Source organism: Phycodurus eques, chromosome 4, assembly GCF_024500275.1.
Source record: "Phycodurus eques isolate BA_2022a chromosome 4, UOR_Pequ_1.1, whole genome shotgun sequence".
Classification (NCBI taxonomy): Eukaryota; Metazoa; Chordata; class Actinopteri; order Syngnathiformes; family Syngnathidae; genus Phycodurus; species Phycodurus eques.
In genome coordinates this window covers 3,384,928-3,410,826 of record NC_084528.1, presented here as the reverse complement: position 1 = coordinate 3,410,826, position 25,899 = coordinate 3,384,928, and the positions used below count along the sequence as shown (strand labels likewise).

Sequence of the window (25,899 nt, the reverse complement as noted above, 5' to 3'; positions counted from 1 at the left end):
GCCATTTTACCGATCATAAGACTTTGATCCCGACTGGTCATAATGAAATAATCGTCTGTATCACTTGTATTCCTGATTAACTGATTACATGAGGCATACGGAATCTTTTGCACAGGTAGGCGACCTCAAATTTAATTATCAAATAAAAATGGCACGCTAGCAGGAAGTCGTGCTATCAGTTCAACGATAATGCACATTGGTGACATATAATAGTTCACTCACTCATCTTAAAATAATGTCTCTTCATGAAAATTGCCGGGCTTGTTTGTGCGTCACAATCACATTGACACAAAACCAGCGCTCAATTTTGCCATTCGTGGATTACAGTAATTAAGATGAATGGCTTCAATGCTTACATTGATGAAGGAATATAATAATATGCATAAAATACTGCCATTTAGTACAATGCCAGTCACGTGGACTTTTTTTTTGGTCGTCACAATGTCATACATTAATGGAAACAAGTTATATATTTCAGTTCACAAGTACTGTAACTCGTGATTAAAAGTCAAAGAGATCTAGAAGAGCGGTGGGCACATGGTGTATCTGCAACCTCTTGGCAGCATTTTCTTTAAATGGAGAGCTGGACCTTTCAGGATGGGTTGCATTTTGGTGTCAACACTGCGTGAGATATATATATGTATATGTATATATCATAAAAACCAACTGCGTAATATATAAATGTTTGGTTTGTTTTTGGGAAAGACGGAAGATAAATGACAACAAAGTGGAGAGATGGGTGTAAAGCGTAACAGGTGAGACTTATTTTGAGAGTAGCCTACTGTACTGTACCATTTTTGATGACACTCAAGGCAAGTGCACATCCTTGATAACTTGCAATCTTATGTTGTGAGATTTTGCTTTAAAAAAAACAAAAAACAACAAAAAAAAACCATTTAGCAAGTCACCCTCCCCCCAAATGCACCTATCAACAAATGTAGTTACTTTTAATATTAGTTTGGAAACGTTGATTGTTTTTTCTTCCTTTTTTTTTTTTTTTACAAGTAATTAAATGCAAAAAAACACATATACTGTCGCTCTTAATGACAGCATTATTTTCCCTGGTTAGCTGCAGAAGTGCCTTGTTGCCAATTTTACTTGTTGATATATTTAAATAGTTCAACAACCACAAAACCAAACAGGTGTTTTAGAAAAAAGTGGGAATTTGGGACCAGAACGTTTCCAGCAGGCTATCCAGGTAGTTAGTTCGACAGCCAAAGAGAAGCAGAATACTTACATCACTAGTTACATTAAAAGTGTAAACTTGAACTGTTGTAAACCTGCGTGTCTGCATTAATAATTGCTAAATGCGGAAATTGAAGTCTATCAGACACACACACACAATACAATAAAACACACTGACACGTATCTATCGATAGATATAGTCATTGATTCTTTCATTAATTTTCCATACCGCTTATCCTCACAAGGGTCCCGGCCATGCTGGAGCCTATCCCAGCTATCTCCGGGCGAGAGGCGGGGTACACCCTAAACTGGTCGCCAGCCAATCGTAGGGCACATATAAACAAACAACCATTGTCACTCACATTCACACCTACGGGCAATTTAGAGTCTTCAATTAACCTACACTGCATGTTTTTGGGATGTGGGAGGAAACCGGAGTACCCGGAGAAAACCCACACAGACAAAGGGAGAACATGCAAACTCCACACAGGCGAGGCCGGATTTGAACCCCGATCCTCAGAATTGTGAGGCAGACGCGCTAACCACGGTTCCGCCCTTATTCTTAAAAATAAATAAATATATAAATAAATACAGAAGCCTGAAGATGATTATAGATGTTATTTATTGTTATCAAATTTGTAGTGAACTGTGGAAGGATGTTCATACACTTGTATGAAGAACTGTGAGTGAATTGCAGGACAGCAATGGGCAAACGGAAGGTGCCAGATCTCTACAGAGCCCCTTTTCCCTTGTATGCCATAAAAGTTGACCCTAAAGCAGGGTTAGTGGTCTTAGCCGGAGGAGGAGGGTCTTCGAATACTGGCATCAAGAATGGTGTGGTAAGCACAGTGCAAAATATATGTAATGCATGAATGTTTATGAACTGACACATAGTGTACGAAATGGTCACAACAGATTCATGACTCTTTTACAGCACTTCCTGGAGCTACAGTTGGTTGGGGAAAACCAGTACAGTGCCAGCCTGCTTCATTCACACGACACTGACACACGTGCCACCATGAATTTGGCATTAGGCGAGAGTGTGATTGCTGCAGGTCAAGATGGAACATGCTCTTTGATGACATTTGAAGACTGCACACAGAAAAGTGGAGGCAAGGCTGCTGCAAATGATGGTATGCAGTGCCATTAGGACAGAAAACTACCACTGTCCCAGAGAAGGCAGGGATCCATCTTAAAATTATTTACAAAGGCTAACATTAAGCTTTTGTAAATCCTTCCCAAAGTCCAGCCATCCATCCATCTTCTCCCGCTTATCCGAGGGGATCCCGAGGTGTTCCCAGGATAGCCGAAGGACTTAGCCTCTCCAGCGTGTCCTGGGTCGTCCCCGGGGTGTCCTCCCGGTGGGACCTCAGGCGTCCGGGAGGCATCAGAATCAGATGCCCCAGCCACCTCATCTGGCTCCTCTCAATGTGAAGGAACAACGGCTCTACTCTGAGATCCTCCCGGATAACCGAACTTCTCACCCTATCTCTAAGGGAGAGCCCGGACACCGTGCGGAGGAAACTCATTTCGGCCGCTTGTATCCGGGATCTTGTTCTTTCGGTCACGACTCACAGCTCGTGACCATAGCTGAGGGTAGGAATGTAAATCGACTGGTAAATCGAGAGCTTCGCCTTTCGGGCTGAGCTCCTGCCTTTACCACAATGGATCGATACAAAGTCCGTATAGCTGCACCCGCTGCACCGATCCGCCTGTCCATCTCCCTCACTCGTGAGATACTTGAAGTCCTCCACTTGGGGCAGGATCTCATCCCCGACCTGGAGAGGGCATGCCACCCTTTTCCGACTGAAGATCATGGTCTCACATTTGGAGTTGCCGATTCCCATCCCAGCCGCTTCACACTCGGCTGCGAACTGCTCCAGTGAGAGTTGGAGATCACGGCTTGATAAAGCCAACAGAACCACATCATCTGCAAAAAGCAGAGATGCAATACTGAGGCCACCAATCCGGACCCCCTCTACGCCTCGGCTGCGCCTAGAAATTCTGTCCATAAAAGTTATGAACAGAATCGGTGAGAAAGGGCAGCCTTGGGGGAGTCCAACCCTCACCGGAAACGAGTCCGACTTACTGCCGTATATGCGGACCAAACTCTGACTCCGGTCGTACAGGAACCGAACAGCCTGTATCAGGGGGTTCGGTACCCCATAGTACCAAAGCACCCCTCACAGGAGCCCCCCCAAGGGACACGGTCGAATGCTTTCTCCAAGTCCACAAAACACACGTAGACTGGTTGGGCGAACTCCCATGCACGCTTGAGGACCCTGCTGAGGGTGTAGAGCTGGTCCACTGTTCCACGGCCAGGACGAAAACCACACTGCTCCTCCTGAATCTGAGATACGACTTCCCGACGGACCCTCCTCTCCAGCACCCCTGAATAGACCTTACCAGGGAGGCTGAGAAGTGTGATTCCCCTGTAGTTGGAACACACCCTCCAGTCCCCCTTCTTTAAAAGGGGGACCACCACCCCCGTCTGCCAATCCAGAGGCACTGTCCCTGATGTCCATGTGATGTTGCAGAGGCGTGTCAACCAGGACAGCCCCACAACATCCAGAGCCCTTAGGAACTCTGGACGAATCTCATCCACCCCCGGGGCCTTGCCACCGAGGAGCTTTTTAACCACCTCAGTGACCTCAACCCCAGAGATAGGAGAGCCTGCCTCAGAAAATCCAGACTGCTTCCTCATGGGAAGGCGTGTCGGTGGAATTGAGGAGGTCTTCGAAGTATTCTCCCCACCGCCTCACAACGTCCTGAGTCGAGGTCAGCAGCGCCCCATACCCACTATACACAGTGTTGATGGTCCACTGCTTCTCCTCCTGAGTCGCCGGATGGTGGACCAGAATTTCCTCGAAGCCGCCCGGAAGTCTTTCTCCATGGCCTCACCGAACTCCTCCCATACCCGAGTTTTTGCTTCAGCGACCACCAAAGCTGCATTGCGCTTGGTCAGCCAGTACCCATCAGCTGCCTCAGGAGTCCCACAGGTCAAAAAGGCCCGATAGGACTTCTCCTTCAGCTTGACGGCATCCCTCACCGTTGGTGTCCACCAACGGGTTCGGGGCTTGCCGCCACGACAGGCACCGACCACCTTATGGCCACAGCTCCGGTCGGCCGCCTCAGCAATGGAGGCGCGGAACATGGTCCACTCGGACTCGATGTCCCCCGCCTCCCCCGGAACATGAGCAAAGTTCTGTCGGAGGTGGGAGTTGAAACTCCTTCTGACAGGGATTCTGCCAGACGTACCCAGCAGACCCTCACAATACGTTTGGGCCTGCCACGTCGGACTGGTATCTTCCCCCACCATCTGAGCTAATTCACCACCAGGTGGTGATCAGTTGACAGCTCCGCCCCTCTCTTCACCCGACTTCACAAGTCTTGCGGCCGCAAGTCCGATGACACAACCACAAAGTCAATCATCAAACTGGGACCTAGGGTGTCCTGGTGCCAAGTGCATGTGTGGACACTCTTATGCTTGAACATGGTGTTCGTTATGGAGAATCCGTGATGAGCACCGAAGTCCAATAACAGAACACTTCTCGGGTTCTGATCGGGGGGGCCGTTCCTCCTAATCACGCCCTTCCAGGTCTCACTGTCATTGCCCACGTGAGCATTGAAGTCCCCCAGCAGAACGATGGAGTGCCCAGCGGTAGCGCTCTCCAGCACCCCATACAAGGACGCCAAAAAGGGTGGGTACTCTGAAAACTGCTGTTTGGTGCGTTGGCACAAACAACCGTCAGCACCCGTCCCCCCCACCCGAAGGCGGAGGGAGGCTACCCTCTTGTCCACCGGGGTGCACACCAACGTACAGGCGCCGAGCCGGGGGGCAATAAGTATACCCACAACTGCTCCGCGACTCTCACCGTGGGCAACTCCAGAAGAGAGTCCAACCCCTCTCGAGAGGACTGGTACCAGAGCCCAAGCTCTGTGTGGAGGCGAGTCCGACTATATCGAGGCCACCAGGTGCTCTCCTTCGAGCCCCACCTCCAGGCCTGGCTCCAGAGGGGGCCCCGGTGACCCGCGTCCAGGCAAGGGAAACCTAGATCCATTAATAGTTTTCATCATAGGGGTCTTTTAGCTGTGCTTTGTCGGGTCCCTCACCTAGGACCTGTTTGCCATGGATGACCCTACCAGGGGCATGAAACTTAGCTCCTAGGATCATTGGGACACACAAACCCCTCCACCACGATAAGGTGACTGCTTCCAGGAGGGGCCTTCCCAAAGTCTTTACCTAAAATACAGTATTTTAAGTTTCAGGGCATTTAATTCATCATCTTACAAATGGTACTTGCACTTATCTGTGAAAAATGCATATGTCCTGCAAAATCTGTGTTTTCTGTGCAGAAAACAATGTGCAAAAAGGTAATGCCAGGCAGCGAGGTGGGAAAAGAAACAAAGGTAAAGGTGGAAAGGATGATTCCGCTCTCTCTGGGTCTGATACGAAGGATGAGACGGCACACATCTCTGTGACGGGACTGGCTGAACTGCAGTCAGATCTCAACCCTTTGGACCCACTCCAAAAAGTGGTCAGATTTAGTCATGACCTGAGCCTACTCCTGACAGGAGGCACAGACGGACACATCAGAGTCTGGGAGGTAAGCACTACCATAATTTCTTGTGTATATTGTGCATTTGTTTTCCTAAAAAAATTGTCAAAAGTCAATAGTGCGTATTTTTCATAGGTATAGGGGAACATTTAAAAATCTTTCACATTTTATAAATGTATGCCGTCATCTAGAGGTTATGAGAAAGCTGTACACATTCATTCTAATATGCCACAGGTACGGAAGCGTATTGCATTCACTTGGATTTAAAAAAAAAAAAAAAAAAAAGAGGGGGGGGGCTTTGTTTTTTATTAATTTTAATTAATTATTCTTTTTTTTTCTGTTTTTTTGAGTATTTTTTTTCTGTTATTCTGACAATTTTTTTTTTCTAATGACTAATAACAATACCATATATGTGACTCAAAGACAGGAGTGTCTTAAACAGCGTCTTAAACCCATAGCAAAATAAAACTTGATCAAACTAAATAAGCCAGTCATATTGCTTACTACGGAGTCCGCAAAGTCACTTGCAGTTTGCAGGTTCTCGCGTGAGTTCGATGTGTCCCGATAACTCAGAAAAAATTACTCAGAAAAGCAGGTGGGAAAAAATTACCGTATTTTCACGACCATAAGGCGCACCGTATTAAAAGGCGCAGTCAAAGAGTCAAAGTATACAGTGAGTTCGGTTGTACTTTATTGAGGTATTTAACAATGTACTCATGTTATTTTTTTTGAGCAATCCTCATCCATAAATCCATCAAAGTCCTCATTTTCTGTATCTGAAATGAACAGCTGGGCAAGTTCGCCATCAAACATGCCGGGTTCCCTCTCGTCATTGTCGGAGCCAGTCTCGTTGCCGGGGGGCTGTTCAGCAATGATGCCGGCTTTCGCGAAAGCTCGGAGAGCAGTCAAAGCAGATACCTTAGCCCAGTCATCCACAATCCATTCACATATGGTAGCGCTGCCTCCTAGTCTTAGTAAAGCTGTGCTCGCCATCTGTCATCCATTGCTCCCACGGCGCTCGCAACTTCACTTTGAACGCCGATGTCCAGCGGTTGAAGTTTCTTCGTCAAGCCTCCCGGAATGATGGCAAGCTCCGAGTTCATTTGCTGCACTTGGTTTTTCACAGCAGCTGTGAGATGGGCGTGCGTGGAGTCACAGATCAACAGGGACGGTGACGCGGAGGAAAAAACATCCGGTCTCTTTACGTACACCTCACTCTGCCACTCTCATTTTCTCCTCGTCCATCCAGCCATGCTGTCCTCACGTCCGCCTTTCCTCTTTATAAGCGTGTCGGCAGGAAATGCTCCCAGTCAGTCATGCGGAGTGCCAATCAAAGTCACACAATAACATTTACAGAGTTTGGAACTCGGTGCACACATAAGGCGCGCCGCATTATAAGGCACCCTGTCCATTTTGGAGAAAATGTAAGACTTTTAAGTACGCCTTATGGTCGAGAAAATACGGTAGTCAGAAAAACAGAAAAATCTAGTCCGAAAAACAGGAAAAAAATTGCTCAGAAAAACAGGGGGAAAATAGTCAGTCATAAAACAGGGGGAGGGGGGGGGGGTAATTAGACAGAAAGCCTGAGAAAAATAGTCAGAGTAACAAAAAAAATACTCAAAAAAAGAAAGCCCTCAAAAAAATTACTCACAAAAACAGGAGTTTATTTATTTATTTATTTTTTTAAATCCAAGTGAATGCAATACGCTTCTGTACACTGTCACCTAGTGGTTATGAAAAAGGTGTAGCCTGCACTTTCAACATGACGGGGGTACATATGACTGCATGTATGTACAGTTGTGCTCATAAGTTTACATACCCTGGTAGAATTTGTGAATTTTTATTTTTTATTTTTTTTAAATATGACTGAACAACAACCATTATTAATTTATTTATGGTTATGTTTTGTTTAACGATAATGCTTTTCTGGAATGCTTGTCTGTTAAATTTGAATTCCATTAAAATAAAGTTAAAGGTGTTTCGCCTGGTCCATGTTTTCTTTAAAGAATTGTACCCATCTTACAAATTGGGTAAAATCAAACATATGAGCACAACTGTGTATTTTCTAATTTGCTAAATAAAAGTAGGGCTGTGAATTTCAAAATAAGAGCAAGTAAATAAAAAATAAAGTATTATGTGTTCAAATAACTTTGGAATATTAAAAAAAAAAAAAAACTAAAAACTAACAAACTACAGATAATTCGTTATGCGTAGAAGCAAAATCATGCATTGTAAAAATGTATTATACATGGATAGAAGAGTTTTCCAGAATTTTGAGGTCAACTTTGGGGGTGCGTATTATACGTCATCTATGCAGTACTTTACGACTTGTATCCCATTGATTGCAATTTATGAATCAGTGAAATCCACAATTAATTTTCCTTCCAGTTTCCATCCCTGAAGAAAAGGCTTGACTTCAAAGCACATGAAGGAGAGATTGAAGACCTGGATCTGAGCCCAGGAAACAAGGTTACGCATTAACACCTCATTCTCTTACGACACCAATGTGACCTCAAAAACATGACATTTACGCCTTTGTTACAATATCTATTTTTCCCGTGCAGCACCTGGTTACTGTTGGCAGGGACTTTTCTTGCAGTGTATGGCACCACAACCAACAAGTTATGGGTCTTAAATGGCATGAAACCATGCCTCAGATAGCTGAAAAAACATATCGGTATATGGCTTGCAGGTAAATACAATAAAGTTTCTCAGTTCGTCATTTTGGTGATATCTGTGTACCTGTACATGTCCGTCATAAGGACAACATTGTCTTGATTACGTTGTATATTTCAGATTTGGAAAGGTAGAAGACCAAAAAGATGCACTGAGGCTTTACACAGTTCAGATCCCTCATAAACGAGACCGAAAACCTCCACCTTGTTACCTCACCAAGTGGGACGGCAAGAGCTTCCTACCCATGTTGACAGCTCCCTGTGGGGCAGAGGTCATCTCAAGCCTTGCTGTCAGGTAAGGTTCAAATTCAGCCAGAAATAGTTGGAGAATCCTACCACATGAAGAAAGAAGGTTAAGAGGGGACTGTCTAATTGAATACGGCTATAAATTGTAGGCCCCCCCCCCCCCCCCCCCTATTTATTTTTTTTTAATTTGAAAAAAGTATCACATCTGACAAAGTTATTGTAAGACTAATATACCCAAGAAGAGCTATGCGATATACTATATCGTTGTGAAATATAAATAAAAACATCCACGGTACGCTATTATGGGCTTTCCCACCGCAGGAACCTCCCTAGCTATCCTGGTAGCTTGAGTTCTCCCTGTGTCTCCATCAAAAAAAACTACCAGGCTATGGAAGGTTGCCCCTGGATTATTTCGTTCCTCCTGGTGGATAGGGTCTTCTTAGGGCTACCAGGAACTCTTTACATACATGGAAATCAGTCGCCTTTCGGCGAAATTCGCCGCTTTGAACTCAAAATACACCGTTTACGTGAATCGTATAGATCCGATGAGTTTTTCCTGGTTGGGGAGGGGGGGGGGGGGGTTGCCGTCGCCAACGTCATAGGCTGTTTCGCACTCCTTGAACGCTTGGCAGCTAGAGCCATTCCACACATTCATCATCCACACACAGATGTAATTGTGAATATTAGTCCACGGTGTACTAATATGCGGCCTGAGGTTCCGCCTGTGCGGTCGAAGTCACAGGAGTTGACGAGACCAGAAAAAAAAACTTCCGCCGCTTCTGCTGTTAAGAAGTAACGGTACCTTTACTCCGTTACAATGATCTAAATCGCTCGCTACTTTTATTTATCAATTATTAGACTTTACGGCGATCTGATTGGTGTGATCGGTATCGGCCGATAATTAGCATTTTATGCTGATCGGCTGATTGACTTTCATGTCGTCATTCGCCGATCCGATCAATGACGTCATCGATCAGCTCCGCACAAGACATTTAACTCCGGCGGCTTCGCCAAACGGACGCAACCTCTGGACAACTCCTGTCCATATAGCCCGGACGGTGAGAAAGTTAGAGTAAGCATGTCATTAACAGTATTTGTTAAAGTAGTTTAATTTCAGTAATTTAGCACCCATTATTTTTGTAATGTTGATTGGATCTAAACATATGTCACTGGCTAATCCTTGAATGCCCCCGAGAGGTCATAATGCTAGAGAATCATTTTGAGCTGGGATGGGCTCCAGCACGCCCGCGACCCGAGTGAGGATAAGCGGTACAGAAAATGGATGGATGGATGGATACAGTACTCAGTATACCGTACACAAGTATATACAATAAATGAAAAGTCATGTAAATGGACACATTGCTCCATCTTACCGTTTTTTTTCAACTTGCTGATCGGCCCCCAAAATCCTGATCGTGTAAAGCCTATCAATTATTGCTTATTTATCAACTATTTCGTGTGTGAAACTCCGACTTTGACTTCCGCATCGGGCGCTGTTTGCACCAATCCAGTTTAAGTGCGAGTGATGTGTAAGTCTAGTTCACCAATCAAATGACACAAGAAAGTCACATGACTTAACACAACGTATTCCATTGGGCTTCCCGGACATAGGTATTAACACGAGATAAGCCTGCCCCGCTGATCGTCGTGCGTACGTGGCGGCCATGTTTGGAAGGTTGTCGTCGTTACCATGAAGGATACGGTGCGCTACTCTTGTCATTTAGACGCACAAAAACAACAGTTATTGTATTGTAGTATTTGTCTGGCACCGTCTGTCCAAACATGGATATTTAAGCTCACTTATAACTTGAGAAAACACCATGCAGATGTTTTTTTTGTAGTTTTGACTGTGCATACACACACGGCAACATCAGAATTTGGACATTTTATTTTATTTATTTATTTTTTAAAATTGATGTTCATGCTGTGGTAAAAAAAAAAAAAATAGAAGTTACTCACTATTTACTCAGTACTTGAGTAATAATTTGACTGTGTATTTTTTCTTACTCAAATAATGTTTTTAAGGACGGCTTTTTACATTTACTTGAGTCACACTGTCAAGTAACAGTACTCTTACTTGAGTACAATATTTGGCTACCCTACCCACCTCTGGAGCGGACATCCTCTATTGCGACTCTTACCTTTAAGCAACATTTTTGCTCATCAGATCAGCCAGTGTCGTATTTGTTGCACTGGTCTTTTGTATTGTCACGTTGAGGTGCTGCGGGTCGTGGCCTTGGTTATGGTCCCAGCGGAACTGCAAAGCGCACGTAACATCGCCAACAAGAGTTGATCCGCTAGTACATCTTGTATTAATTACGAAACGCGGCTACAATTATCTAATTTATTTACGGATGTTAATGTTAAATGTATTAAGCGACGGAGCGATGTTTAAGATTATGTCACAACACAGAATTAACTAATTTAAAATTTGGAAATGGCCAATAAAAACAGAAAAATATTGTACTTAATATTTTCCTGAAGGATGCATTTGGGATTAACCTTTGAAATTGGTGATAGTGATAAATGAAGTGAAACAGTGATTTTGGTCATTATTTTCCAGAATGAGAGCGCTAAAAGAGGAGGATGCTATTCATGTGGCACAGCAGGCGTCAGGTGCAGGTGGAGATGGGCCTGGCAAGTTGGAGGCCAAAACAAAAAAGCAAACAAATGAGGCAAATTTAATTATAATTGTAAATTTGTACTACTTGAGCACTGTAAGTACATGTTTTTCGGTGTGAAGAAATTATTATATATATTTTTTGCCTTATTCTACTCTTTAGAGTCTTCCAGATTGCTTATGTTAAAATCCCCAAAATTATCTGCGGAGGCTCGGGGGATCCCCCCTAATTTTTTGGTTACTTTTTTCATGCCTTTGGTATTTGCATGTGTGTGCTGACGAACGCTGATGGTTGACAGACCTCTGCAGGCGTTTACTTTACATTCATTTATTCCATTATGCGGCGTTATGCAAGAGGGTTAAATTACATTGAAAAGCCAAACTTCAAATCACCGATCGAGTGTGGCGGTGGCAGACCTTGCCACATCGACCCTCGGCATGGGCTCACGGCGAGATCTGCCATCACCCCGGTGGCAAGGTCCAGTGCTGGCCGACTCTGTTCAGCTAAGGAGCGGAGGACCGAGCCCAAGCGGGCTTATGCGTCTTCCTCGGCCGGCCGGGGCTGAGGGTTATGAGGCTTCCAAACACCGATCTTTACGTTTTGCCGCTGGGGCGCATTTGGTGGACAAGGAGCTTGCTGAGCTTCCGTCTGTGTTTCGGCCCGGCGACGAGTCGCTGCAGCAGATTCGGTGGCCAACTTGGTCCCGCTAAGGAACGGAGGTCCAAGCCTAAGCGGGCGTATGCGTCTTTCTCGTTCGGGCCAGAGGAGACGAACACCTGCGTGAGGCTGACTGGCTCTGGTCCATTCCAGTCAGTCGCGGGGGCAAAAATTTTAAAAAAACACCCGTTCACAAATAAATATTTGCAATGTACAGTCTGTTTTTTTTATGCAAGCACATTTACAGATACCAAATACTTCACTCTGCTGTATTTAAAAACTGTCCATGAAGTTGTATTTATTTATTAAACCTTATCCAGGTAAGGTATTTGCAATGCTAACCTGGCTGCAGACACCAGAGTAAAACAAAGCAAAGTAGAAGCAAATACATATCCAACTGTACAATGTGATATAGTAAGTTAAATATTGCATTACATCATAGCACATGTTGAATAAAAGGACGATAAAAGGCAGCCATCCATCCACGAGCGTATATGCTCTAAAGCTGGAGAACATGCATGAAGAAAAATGTAATCGGTTGAATGCCAAGACATTGGAAAAACTTTATTCATTCATTCATCTTCCGTACCGCCCATCTTCACTAGGGTCGCGGGTGAGCTGTCATCGGGCGAGAGGCGGGCAACACCCTGAACTGGTCGCCAGCCAATCGCGGGCACATATACAAAAAACAACCATTCGCACTCACATTCACACCTATGGGCAATTTAGAGACTTCAATTAACCTACCATGCATTTTTGGGATGTGTGAGGAAACCGAAGTACCCGGAGAAAACCCATGCAGACACAGGGAGAACATGCAAACTCCACACAGATGAGGCCGGATTTGAACCCAGGTCCTCAGAACTGTGAGGCAGACGCGCTAACCAGTCGGTCACAGTGCCGCCCTTGTCTTTTTAAATAAGTATATAAATAAATTCAGAAGCCTGCAGATGTCTAGATGTGATTTATTGTTCTCAAATTTGTAGTGGAACTGTGTAAGGATTCAGGCTCATGTCCCAATTGCGCTTTTTCAGCCGATAAATCTCATCTATCTGCAAGCTTGTGTTGCACATTTTGCTTCGGTATGTCATCTCAATAAAATAGAATAAATATAATTTATTGAATTGTACCTGTATATAATAAAACTCCAGGTCACTGATGGTGTAGTAGTACACTCGCCTGACTTTGGTGTGGGCAGTGTGGGTTCAGTTCCCACTCAGTGACGGTGTGAATGGTTGTCCGTGTCTATATGTGCCCTGCGACTGACTGGCGACCAGTTCAGGGTCGTTCAGGGTGTGTATCATATATATATATATATATATATATATATATATATATATATATATATACACACATACACATACACATACATACATACATACATATGTATGTATATATGTGTGTGTATATGTATATATATGTATATATATATATATGTGTATATGTATATATATATGTATATACAACGTAATTGGAATTGGGGTTGGAAATCCCTCCCATAATCTAATGCTAATTTTAGAATAACCCGTTTATGGGAGCGTTCACGAAACGCCATCGTGATGTAATTCCCGCGCGCATTAACATTGGTTGGTAGAAGTCCTATTCACCTCTGTATAAGTTTGGCTAAGAAACCTTGTTTTCGTGACTTTTTATAGGAGTATGCAAGTTTGGGCCAGATGGTGCCAAGCAAAGCTATGCAGCAAAGCTTCTGTACAACAGCGACAACCAGAATTTGCCTTAAATACAAACCTATGCACAAATGTGTCCCAAATCCATCCACCTGGCCCGACTGATGGGATATATTTGATCGATAACTTTTAATTTCCGCTTACACAAAAGTTTTCATGAAACTCTACATGTGTCTTGACGCATGGAAGTGTCAGTCATTCGATTGTTGATTGGAAAATGTTGAGATGGTGAAACATATCCATACATGATGTGTATTTGCAGCTTACAAGGCTCATATCCATTTGTAATTTGTATACAATAGTCGGCCTACTTAAGAGGTAAAGTATCACCAAAAGTGACCGAGGCATCAAGCATTTAAGAGTGAGATGGAAGCTATTACCAAATGTGAGATTGATCTTTTGTTTATTCGATTATAACGTTGTTTATGCTTGTGAGAAGCCAAAATCCAAATCAGAATGAAATTGCAGTTAATTGCCCAGCCCTGCTTGGATGCTGTTGCTTTGCACTCTATGCCACGACCTTGTTCAACACAAATGCATGGTACATTGTTTGTAAGCCTAACAAATTTGTCTCTAACAGTGACTCTGGAACATTTCTTGGACTGGGAACTGTAACAGGATCAGTAGCTATCTACATTGCTTTCTCCCTTCAGGTAGCGACATTGTTGAAAGACTTAATCAGTTGAACTGCCCTGCACTCTGTTGATAACTTCGTCGCTCTCTGTTTGTGTGTGTGTCTGTAGAGGCTGTATTACGTGAAGGAGTCTCATGGCATTGTTGTGACAGACGTGGCTTTCCTTCCTGATACATTCAAAGGCCAAAATATCATAGGAAACAATGAAACAGCCATGTTTAGCGTGGCTGTCGACAGTCGCTGTCAAATACATGCTGTCCACAACCGAAGTAAGTCGTGCACTATCATCAAGTTATCATTACAGTACATCAAATAATGCAGCTAGGTATTTCTATACGAACCTACCTGTGTCTTCTTGTGTTGTCTTCAGGAACATTTCCCTTCTGGCTGGTGCTGTTCTTCTGTGGCCTTGTGGTGGTGGGAATTGTGCTGCTCCTCCAGTATCTCTTCCCAGGCTTTCTTTGAATTTCGGCATTCTAACAAATTATCCATTGAGGTTGGACACATCTTTTGCAGTCTTCAGTCCATCCAACACATCCAAACCCACCATTGCGGCACCACTGACCTTAAACTGTTTTTATGGTGCCCTAACATGTTTCCCTATGCACCTTACTCAGGGTTGTTCATCTCAGATGTTAGCACAACATGGATGACCAAAATGGGATTTTAATTCTGTTGATTTGTATCAGTGAACACATTTCTTGGGAATTATGTTGAATGTTCAAAGTTTGGGAACCCCTTGAAAAAATATTTAAGGATCAGTGTAACTGTATGAATGATTGACATAGACGGTGATGTCTTGAGATACAAGTGACCCGACATCATTCGGACAATTTTTTGCCATCACTTGGAAGCACGAGCGCTGTCTGGTGGCAATGAACTCAGTCGAGCTTACGTCACACTCTGAATTGTAGCTTGGTAAATTGTGTGCAATTCATCCCAAAGGAGGCTTCAAGCTGTTAAAGCTCTGAGGATAAAGATGTTTAAAATGTTCTTGATAACTCTAGAACCCCTTTACAAACCACATCTTGCATTTCAAAGTGATTATATAGCAGATACACAGTAAACAGCAGTTAAATCGATGAATGTGATTCCGATGGCGCCTTTTGCTTTTTGCATCTAGCACCTTCCGGTCTTCGGCTCCATCTGGTGCTGTGACGCTACACCAGCCAAACAGCCTGTTCATTCGGCGTTGTGTGCTATTGTTCCATGCTGTTGTTCCCGTCCTTGTATATTTGTTGTCATATGATTTAGGGATTTCACGATGGTTTATTGCGTGGCATTTGGTTGTACAAATGGTTCAGGCGGTAGCAAGAGTTTCTTTTGGCTGTCCAAGTGAAACAAGAATAAATGGATAGGAAAAGTCAATTGACAGGGGAAGAAAAGTGCTCAGCTTTGGGTGCCTAGCAAGCATTCCAAACTCTGTGCTGATCACTTCGAACCGGCATGTTTTTAGAAAGACTTGGCAGAAAGCATTGGATGCACGGATGTAGTTAGGCGGAGGCTGAAACCAGCTGCGCGGTCGGTGCCAACTATTTTTCCTACGGCCATCGGGACCAGTGTGGCCACAGTTACCTTGAAAAAGTAACCTAGTTACTGTACGGATTACTTGATTGTAAAAGTAACTTAGTTACGTCACTGATTATTTGGTTTTAAAAGTAACTCAATTCGAAAAAAGTAACATTTTTGTTACATTCAGCAGCAGCGGCCGACTACGCTGCATGAACATAAAAATGACAATCTTTTTTGGCAATACTTTATTGGAAATGCATTTTTAACACTAACGTTCAATAATCATATTTTTATGAAAACTAAAATGATTTGACTTCCTTTACATAAATACTTTTTAATAAAAAAATAAACTAAAACAGTCTTTTCTTGATTTAACTTAACATAAATAGGCTACTTGTTTTTATGAAAAATAAAGACGGTCTTTCTAGACTTCACTTAACATAAATAAAATAGACTTTTGACTTCTTACATAAATACTTTTTTTAAATTAAAAACAAACTAAAACAACCCCTGACTTAACATAAATAGGCGACTTGTTTGTATGAAAAATAAAGACATAAATAATTAAAATCAAAGGTACATAAATAAAACATAAAATATATACTTACATGATTGTTTTTATATGAATGCAGAATCTGAAATGACTTCCTTTTCTGCAGAGCAGGTCTCGTCTGGCTTTTCCTCAAAAGTGCAAAGGTCCGTCTCACCTCGGGTGGTGGATGAGGTGGGCACACTGGCAGGGCACTGTGCTGCAGGAGCAGTTAATGCGGCGCTCTGCTATCAGAAGCTCCTTTACTCGTTTCCCTGCTACCTTCGTCTCTCAGCCATCAGAGTTTGAATTTTGGACAACTGACAGTTGCGAGAAGGGCAAAACCAGTCTGGATAGCCTGAAATATATAATTGATATGCCTACTATTTATTATGTTAGTGAATTACTTGCAAGCTATGCCACGTGGGATCAATATGAAGGATTTCACGTTGTATTTGTTTCAATCTTATTTTTGAAAAAATAGTGAATATTATGTTCTATGTTCATGATTAATGATGCAAGACTTTTCAAGTACCTTAAAGATGGAACATACCTGCACTATGGCATCTGGAAGGCCATCAGTCATCCTGGAGAGGGCATCTTCCACAGCGAGTGTCTTCTGCATCAGAACTTCAAGTGCGGGTAATAAAGTCCCATCAGGAGAGTCACCTACAATACTCGTGCAGGAACTGTTACTCTTTGTCTTTGAAGCACTTAACGCCCAGCTTGGTGCAGAGACTATTAGCTCATTAATGGATATTTCTGCAATTCTCCTTACAGCATCAAAAAAAGCAATTCCACCTTGTCAATGTTGGTACCAGGAGCTTTCTTTTGCTGACTTCCTCCGCTGTTTCTGGTCCAAAGAGCTGTACATTTTGCTATGCTGCTCCTGCTCTCTGCACTGGTGGTCAAATATTTCCCCACATCACTGGTGGAAATAATGTTTATGGTGTGTGAAGCACACCTGTGGTGCGGGGGAAGCGACAGTTGGCCATCACCTTCATTTTCAGCTTGAGAGGATTTCTGACATCTCTCTGAATATGTGATATCATCATCATCCGCCCGCGACTCCGTCTCATCATCGGACTCTGTGACAGGCTATAACAACGCCTTGCCAAAGTGTGATCCATTATCGGTCACTGTTGCAACTACTTTGTTGAGTAGTCCATACGATGAGTGAATGTTTTCGATTTCTGCACCAATAACTTACGTGTCTACCGCTAATTCTTGTCGATTATGGCACGAAACGAGGGTGAATCAACCGTGTTTAAGGGCAGCATTTCTTCTACCACAAACCGCCCAACCAACCTCTTCAACTCTTCCCCGCTTACTGTTTTTGTTGCACCGAAGTCCAGCATTTGCTGTTTCAGAGGTGGACATCCAGCATTAGTAGCTGCGGTCAGCTGCTTCTTACAACCTGGTTGGAGTTTCAATGTACTGTGCTGCGACTCCAAATGTGTTTTTAAATTAGACGTAGTGTTCTTATAGCTTGACAATACTTGGTTGCCAGGACATATTTTTAATATTGTCCTCTTTAACTGACAGAAACTCGACATTGTGATTATGCAACCCCAATTCCAACAAAGTTGGGAGGTTGTGTTAAACATAAATAAAAACAGAATACAATGATTTGCAAATGATGTTCACGCTATATTTAATTGAATACACTACAAAGACAAGATATTTAATGTTTGAACTGATAAACTTGATTGTTTTTAGCAAATAATCATTAACTTTATGGCTGCAACACGTTCCAAAAAAGCTGGGACAGGGTCATGTTTACCACTGTTACATCACCTTTTAACAACATTCAATAAACGTTTGGGAACTGAGGACACGAATTGTTGAAGCTTTGTAGGTAGAATTCTTTCCCAATTCTTGCTTGACGTGCATCTTCAGCTGTTCAACAGTCCGGGTCTCCGTTGTCGTATTTTACGCTTCATAATGCGCCACACATTTTCAATGGGAGACGGGTCTGGACTGCAAGCAGGCCAGTCAAGTATCAGCACTCTTTTACTACGAAGCCACGCTGTTGTAACACGTACAGAATGTGGTTTTGCATTGTCTTGTTGAAATAAGCAGGGGCGTCCATGAAAAATACGTTGCTTGGATGGCAGCATATGTTTCTCCAAAACCTCTTATGTACCTTTCAGCATTAATGGTCCCTTCACAGATGTGTTAGTTACCCATGCCATTGGCACTAACACAGCCCCATACCATCACAGATAACACTCCGGATGTTTTTTTCCTCTTTGGCCCGCAGGACACGACTTCCAGAATTTCCAAAAACAATTTGAAATGTGGACTCGTCGGACCACAAAACACTTTTCCACTTTGCATCAGCCCATCTTAGATGAGCTCTGGCCCAGAGAAGCCGGCGGCGTTTCTGGGTGTTGTTAATAAATGGCTTTTGCTTTGCATAGTAGAGTTTCAAGTTGCACTTACGGATGTAGCGCCGTACTGTATTTACTGACATTGCTTTTCGGAAGGTTTCCTGAGCCCATGTGGTGATATCTTTTACACATTGAAGTCGGTTTTTGATGCAGTGCCGCCTGAGGGATCGAAGGTCACAGGCATTCAATGTTGCTCTTCGGCCTTGCCGCTTATATGCAGTGATTTCTCCAGATTCTCTGAACCTTTTGGTGATGATATGGACCGTAGATGATGAAATCCCTAAATTCCTTGCAATTGTACCTTGAGGAACATCGTCCTTAAACTGTTCAACTATTCTCTCACGCACTTGTTCACAAAGAAGTGAACCTTGCCCCATCTTTGCTTGTGAATGACTTCAGGGAAGCTCCTTTTATACCCAATCATGGCACCCACCTGTTCCCAATTAGCCTGTTCACCTGTGGGATGTTCCAAGCAGGTGTTTGATGAGCATTCCTCAACTTTCTCAGTCTTTTTTGGAACGCATTACAGCCATAAAATTCTACGTTAATGATTATTTGCTAAAAACAATAAAGTTTACCAGTCTGAACATTAAATAGCTTGTCTTTGTAGTGTATTCAATGAAATATAGGTTGAACATGATTTGCCAATCATTGTATTCTGTTTTTATTTATGTTTAACACGACGTCCCAACTTCATTGGAATTGGGGTTGTAGTTCCACCTTGTGTATGCCAAACTCTCGCCCCCACCCTCCCATTTTGTTTGCGCCTCTGGCTGTTTGGGTACACGTGAGTTGATTATGTGCCCAATGTCAGATGACATCACTCTCCCAGAGGGCCACGTTTATAAATATTTTGCCTTTTTTTCGATATTGTAATTATTTGTCGTGTGCATTTTAGTTAGGAATCGTTAAGAATATAGTGTGTTTCCTTTGTGTAATTGGTCATTACTAAAAGAGAGGCTAAAATCGGTCTACACTTATGACATGCACCGTGACTGAATCAAGTGTCTTGGTTATTGACTTTCCTCATATTCCATCACACTGTGGTTTGTCTGTAGACGTTTTAGTTGTAATAGGATGTGTTAAAATCCAAAGCATTTCGAAATCTGAATCTTTAAGCAAAAAAGTAACCTTTTTTGGCCAAAAAAAGTAACTGTCATCTGACTACTCGTCTAAAAAGTAACGTGTCAACTTACTTATGACGTCATCGGGCCGCATTTTTTGAGTAACGCGCCGGCATCACTGAATCGGGACCTCAAACACCAGCAAGAGAACTAAATCTCGCAGCCGCCAAGGTGAAGCGGCGCAGACAAGAGGTGAGGATTTCCTTGTATATACGTACGACTCCATTATGGTTGTTATGCTCTGGGCAGTAGGAAAAAGGCCCACAGTACTTTTCAGTGCTGTCGTCTGTACTTTTGCCTATATTACAAGCCAACAGACACGGCAAAGACTTTGTGTGTTATAAAGCTACTCGAGCGAGGAGTGCACAATATGCAGTGGGGGCAAAAAAAGTATTTCGTCAGCCACCAGGTGTGCAAGTTCTCCCACTTTAAAAGATGAGGGAGGCCTGTAATTTTCATCGTAGGTAAACCGCACGTATGACAGACAACATAGAGAAAAGAAATCCAGAATATCACATTGGCTGATTTTTTTAAAGAATTTATTTGCAAATTGTGGTGGAAAATAAGTATTTGGTCAATAACAAAAGTTCATCTCAACACTTTATTTACCCTTTGTTGGCAAATGACAGAGGTCAAACGTTTCATGTAAGTCTTCACAAGGTTTTCACGCGCTGTTGCTAGGTATTTTGGCCCCATTCCTCCATGCATAGCTCCACTCGAGCAGTGATGTTTTGGGGCTGTCGCTGGGCAACACAAGACTTTCAACTCCCTCCAAAGATTTTCTATGGCGTTGAAACCTGGACACTGGCTAGGCCTTGAAATGCTTCTTACGAAGCCACTGCTTCCTTGCCCGGCCGGTTGGGATGTTTGGGATCATTGTCATGCTGAAAGACCCAGCCACGTTTCATCTTCAATGCCCTTGCTGATGGAAGGAGGTTTTCACTCAAAATCTCACGATACATGGCCCCATTCATTCTTTCCTTTACACTGATCAGTCGTCCTGGTCCCTCTGCAGAAAAAGCAGCCCCAAAGCATGATGTTTCTACCCCCATGCTTCACAGTAGGTGTGGCGTTCTTTGGATACAACTCGGCATTCTTTCTCCTCCTAACACAAGTTTTTACCAAAAAAGTTTATATTTTGGTTTCATATGACATTCTCCCAACCCTCTTCTGGATCATCCAAATGCTCTCTGGCAAGCTTCAGACGGGCCTGGACGTGTACTGGCTTAAGCAGGGGAACATGTCTGGCACTGCAGGATTTGAGTCCCCTGGCGGCGTCGTGTCTGTTACTCTGGTCCCAGCTCTCTGCAGGTCATTCACTAGGTCCCCCCAGAACCATTCTTGAGATAATTTTGACGCCATGGGGTGAGATCTTGCGTGGAGCCACAGATGGAGGGAGATTATCAATGGTCTTGTATGTCTTCCATTTTCTAATAATTGTTCCCGCAGTTGATTTCTTCACACCAAGCTGCTTACCTATTGCAGATTCAGTCTACCCAGCCTGGCGCAAGTCTACAATTTTGTTTCTGGTGTCCTTTGACAGATCTTTGGTCTTGACCATAGTGGAGTTTGGCGTGTGATTGTTTGAGATTGTGGACAGGTGCCTCTCATCTTTTTTTTTTTTTTAGTGGGAGAACTTGCACGATGGGTGGCTGACTAAATACTTTTTTGCCCCACTGTGTAGGAATACTGCATACTGTGTAAAAGCTTGTGCCGTGTCACAGAAACATATATGCATATGTAATGCATATAGTTGTGCTAAAAAATATTGGCACCCCCGGGGTGCCATTATTTCTAGCCATGACTGTATAAAGAGACACTCCACCCCCCCCCCCCCCCCCCCCCCCCCCCTCAACTGTCTGACCCCATGAGCATGACTGTTATATTTTATTCATGACTCTTTTTGTATCGGCAAGGGAGGATGCTGGAGCAAGTAAATTATGGATTTATGGGATGCGCAAACATACCAGTCTACGGTTCAAATTCAGTTGGGTGCTCCTGTATGTCGAAATCCTCCTCCTCATATTCCAACATGTTGCTCGCCGTTGCATATAGATTGTAGCGTGCCATGTTTGGCAATTGCAACGTCGCTTCCGGGAGCCTTCGCGGTGGCTAGAGTAACTACAGCTTTGCGTATGTTCGGGGAGCGCTCAATCCGTGTCATAAAAACCTAGTTTTTAGCTAAACTAGAGTTGACAACTTGCTGAGGCCATTGGGATGCTAACAGTTAGCATTGATAGTCATATTTTAGGACTTGAGAAATGGTTACTTGAACACAAATGGTGGAGCAACACATGTAGACAGATATTAACAGGCATATATTCTTTATTCTCTACGATAAAAATACTAATGATAGAGCATCTCACTGAGTCATTTAAAGTAGAAGTACTATTATGAGTTTGTCTGGATGACTATTATGCTGCCTCCTTGTGGCACACCACAAGGAGCAGCACAATGAAATGAAATGCAGCATTAAGTCATGATGCACAGTTTAATTCTTTATTTTCCTATTTATTACACTGTTTATATACAGTACAATCTGATAGATTGCTATTTTTATTATGAAAAAAAAATAAATAAAAATGGGGGATTTTTTTGGGCAGGAGGCTGGAACTGATTTAATGGCATATCCATTAATTTCAATGATTTGAGCGTGGTCACAGAATGATTTCAACTTGTATCTCAAGGCACCGCTGACCATTATATATATATGTGTGTGTGTGTGATTTAGTTCTTGTTCACTCAAGAGACCGTCATTTATATTTCTGTACACTAGTGGGCAGCATAGTCATTTTACAGCCGTCTTGTCAAGGGCTGGTTGCTCATCTATTTGGAAGTGTCCTTTTCCACAATATACAACTGTATTGGATTGGTGAATTTGGAAAAAGAGAGAAAATACAGCTGTACGTTTTATTCACTGTACTAGTATTCAGGGTTGCACAGCGTCGAATCTTTCTACATTTTTGCTCTGTTCCAAATATTGTCATCAATTGAACATTATTTAATATTTTAAAACAAATTTTAGATGTTTGTCGTTGCTAGAATTATTAAACCTATCATGTTATAATGGATTTCAAACATCCCAACTGTTAAAACATGGACAAATCCATCCATCCATCCATCCATCCATCCATCCATCCATTTTCTGAGCCGCTTCTCCTCACTAGGGTCGCGGCCGTGCTGGAGCCTATCCCAGCTATCATCGGGCAGGGGGCGGGGGTACACCCTGAACTGGTTGCCAGCCAATCGCAGACATGTACAAATGTGAATACAATTTTAAATGAAGCCAAATGCTATCTTTTTTGAAAGAGGATAGCTATTAGCAGCGGGAAAATGTATGCGTACACGACCGACTAAAGGAAGTCAGCGTTTTTTAATGCACTGGTCTTCCAGTGCAATACAGTATGGTAGATCTGAATCCCATGAAGGAGCTTTTAAGTAAGCTCGAACTGAAAACAACAGAGAAATATAAGATTTGACCGTTGCCCAATGAAAAAAAATGTAAGACTTGACCTTTAACCTGCATTTTATGTGATACCATCTATAAACAGTTGGGCTTCCCTGGAGCCATTAATGTTACAAAGGTTGGTCTGTTATGATCAAAGTTTTGTCAATGTTCTGAAGAGTCGAGCTCTTCATACGTAAAAAAACGATTCTGTAAAGTGTGTATATGTGTATTTTTTTTATTTTATTTATTTCTCTCTAAAAATGGTTGGTCTCTTATGTTGAAAGGATTAAAAAAAAAGTGACTGCAGAAGTTGACTTTGTCAGTACAGGTTTTTATTTCAAAATGTCAGTCGTTGACGTCAAATCCCCGTCACTTTTGTTTTTTTCTTCAAATCTTTAATGGACATATTCGGAACTCACTTTGCGTTAGCGTCTTTTTGTTTTGATGTGGAAAGTTTTGCAGACGTGCGTTTTGCGCTGAATATTTATCTGTTGCCAGCGACTGAAGCATCGTAGAGGCAATGCCGTTAATTCATTAATACCATGTTCGAAATAAGTTCAATTCGAATGTCAGCCTCTGCTGGTCATTTGACAATCTTTCCTGTAGAGATTTTCAGACTTTGCAGTGCATAGAATAAGGTGACTCCTTGCATGACGAGTACAGGGGAGGGAGTGCTTATTTTGTTTTCACCCGTCTGTCGATGAAGAAATGTTAAAGTAAATGGAAAAAAAATTGCAAGAACTGTCTTCATTGGTTACGGTTTGACTTGGGTCTTTTAACACACAGCACAATTAATATGAGTTTTTTTGCCGGAAGAAGGACGTTAATCATCATTCAAGTGTATGTCACAATTTCGGCTTGTTGCACTTGGTTTGCATGAATCCCTGACTGTGAGTTGTGTGTGTGATAGAGTAACCTCCCGGTCAGTTCCGTTGGCTATCAAGAAGGTGCGTACGCACAAAAACGTGGCGTACGTTCTTTTCCGCAGCAAAGGTCAGATGTATCAAGAGTGACATGACGGTGGAAATGTGCGGTGCCTCAAGCCGACTGCACGGCTGCCGTACGCGCGTTTCTACGACACTTAGTGGCGATGCTGGGAAACTGCTATAATAAACCTGCACATCAGAGACACATGAACAATTAGCACTGACGACAACATTTGATTTCAACAATGTAAAAGAGCCAAGGACCAGTCTATTTAATGAACCACTGATATTTGTGAGGACGCCTATTAATTGATCAAGGTGATCGTTTGTGCCGCCGACCGCCCTCACAATCGCTTCTTGTGACTCCAGCACATGCACTGAAAAAAAGAGTCCTTTGAATTTACTTAATTTGAACATGTACATCGGTTGCACATGATTAAAATGTGTTCAAATGACATCATTGACCCCTTTCTTCTAAAAAATAATAAAAAGTAATTTTCAGTGTGCGTGTCCTCTCCTGTGTATTAAAATAATAAATTGAGTCCTCAAAAAGCACTCAACAGTTTTTGATATCCTCTTTGATATGCTGACGTGCTTCTATTTGAATTCAAAAGATTTATCACAAATACCACATACAACATTTACGCATTAACCTTTATCTGGCAGGGCTGAGTGTAGGTTACTGTAGGAACACATTTGTTATGAGTTCTAAAAATACATGGTATTAACCTTGTGGGGTGATCAGAGTCAGCCACATCTGCTCCCACCACCCGAAAGAGTAGCGTCACCCATGATCGCAGCGATTCTCATTCTTCATTACCTTGCTCATTGTCCTTTTTCCCTGATCATGCAGAGGTCGGCATCTCAGGGGCAGGGTTCATTTAAATATGATTTCCATATTCAAATATGGGCGTGGACAGGGAGGAGTCTGCTACTCCAACACGTGCGCTCATTTCCACGTTGATTGGAATGTACGAAGGAAATGTGCTTGGATTCATACATCTGGATATTTTTGTGCGTACGACTGTTTCTGGATTTGAGCGTATGCCGTGTTTTAGGAGGAAACCCACGCAAGTCTTTGTACATGAGGCCCCTGATGTATAAATCTGTGCATACGTTTTAAATACTTGGGGTAAACCGTCCAGAGCAATGGTGAGTGTGGTCATCTCCTGTAGGCAAGTTTGTTATTATTATGAAAAACTGACTTTTTAATTATTTATGTACAATAGTTGGGTCTTTGGAGCGCCTTGTCCCCCACTGTTTTTTTTTTTTCGTGTGTCTGTGTTTGTAAATAAAGCCCACCCAAGGATGTGTCCTCTCGCCACTACTCTTCTCTCTCTCTACACGAACGACTGCACCTCAACGCACCAGGCTGTCAAACTCCTAATATTTGCAGACAAGGCCACAGTCATCTGCCTCATTAAAGACAGTGATGAGTCTGCGTATCGACAGTAAGTGGAGCAGCTGGAGCTTTGGTGGGGCCAGCACACCCTGGAGCTGAACACCCTCAAGAGATGACTGTGGACTTCAGGAAATATCCTTCGCTTCAGCTTTCCCCACTTGCTGTCCAACTGCCCTGTCTCAACCGTCGAGACCTTCAAGTTCCTGGGAATTTCAGTCTCTCAGGACCTGAAGTGCGAGACCAACATCAACTCCATCCTCAAAAAGGCCCAGCAGAAGATGTACTTTCTGCGCCTTCTGA

General features: G+C 43.0%; 1 protein-coding gene across 2 annotated transcripts; it reads left to right on the top strand.

The window, feature by feature from the left end:
- On the top strand, nucleotides 1-23,580 carry preb (prolactin regulatory element binding). 2 transcript variants are annotated; one of them, XM_061673631.1, is made up of 10 exons: nucleotides 1-115; nucleotides 1,883-2,024; nucleotides 2,120-2,318; nucleotides 5,542-5,792; nucleotides 8,133-8,213; nucleotides 8,309-8,436; nucleotides 8,541-8,714; nucleotides 14,212-14,284; nucleotides 14,375-14,534; nucleotides 14,636-23,580. In XM_061673631.1, exons 2-10 carry the CDS (start codon nucleotides 1,890-1,892, stop codon nucleotides 14,728-14,730), a joined length of 1,296 nt encoding a protein of 431 aa, XP_061529615.1. In that variant the 5' UTR covers nucleotides 1-115; nucleotides 1,883-1,889; the 3' UTR covers nucleotides 14,731-23,580. The 2 variants fall into 2 exon arrangements, with proteins under 2 accessions (XP_061529615.1, XP_061529616.1); XM_061673632.1 differs by having other exon boundaries at nucleotides 1,828-2,024.
- Nucleotides 23,581-25,899: the final 2,319 nt, after the last annotated feature.

What these genes read in the sequence shown, in the direction of transcription:
- preb (XM_061673631.1), top strand. Translation starts at nt 1,890, where the DNA reads ATGGGCAAACGGAAGGTGCCAGATCTCTACAGAGCCCCTTTTCCCTTG. An exon ending in TATCGGTATATGGCTTGCAG is followed by an intron (nt 8,437 to 8,540) that starts GTAAATACAATA and finishes TGTATATTTCAG; the next exon opens with ATTTGGAAAGGTAGAAGACC. An exon ending in ACATGCTGTCCACAACCGAA is followed by an intron (nt 14,535 to 14,635) that starts GTAAGTCGTGCA and finishes TGTTGTCTTCAG; the next exon opens with GAACATTTCCCTTCTGGCTG.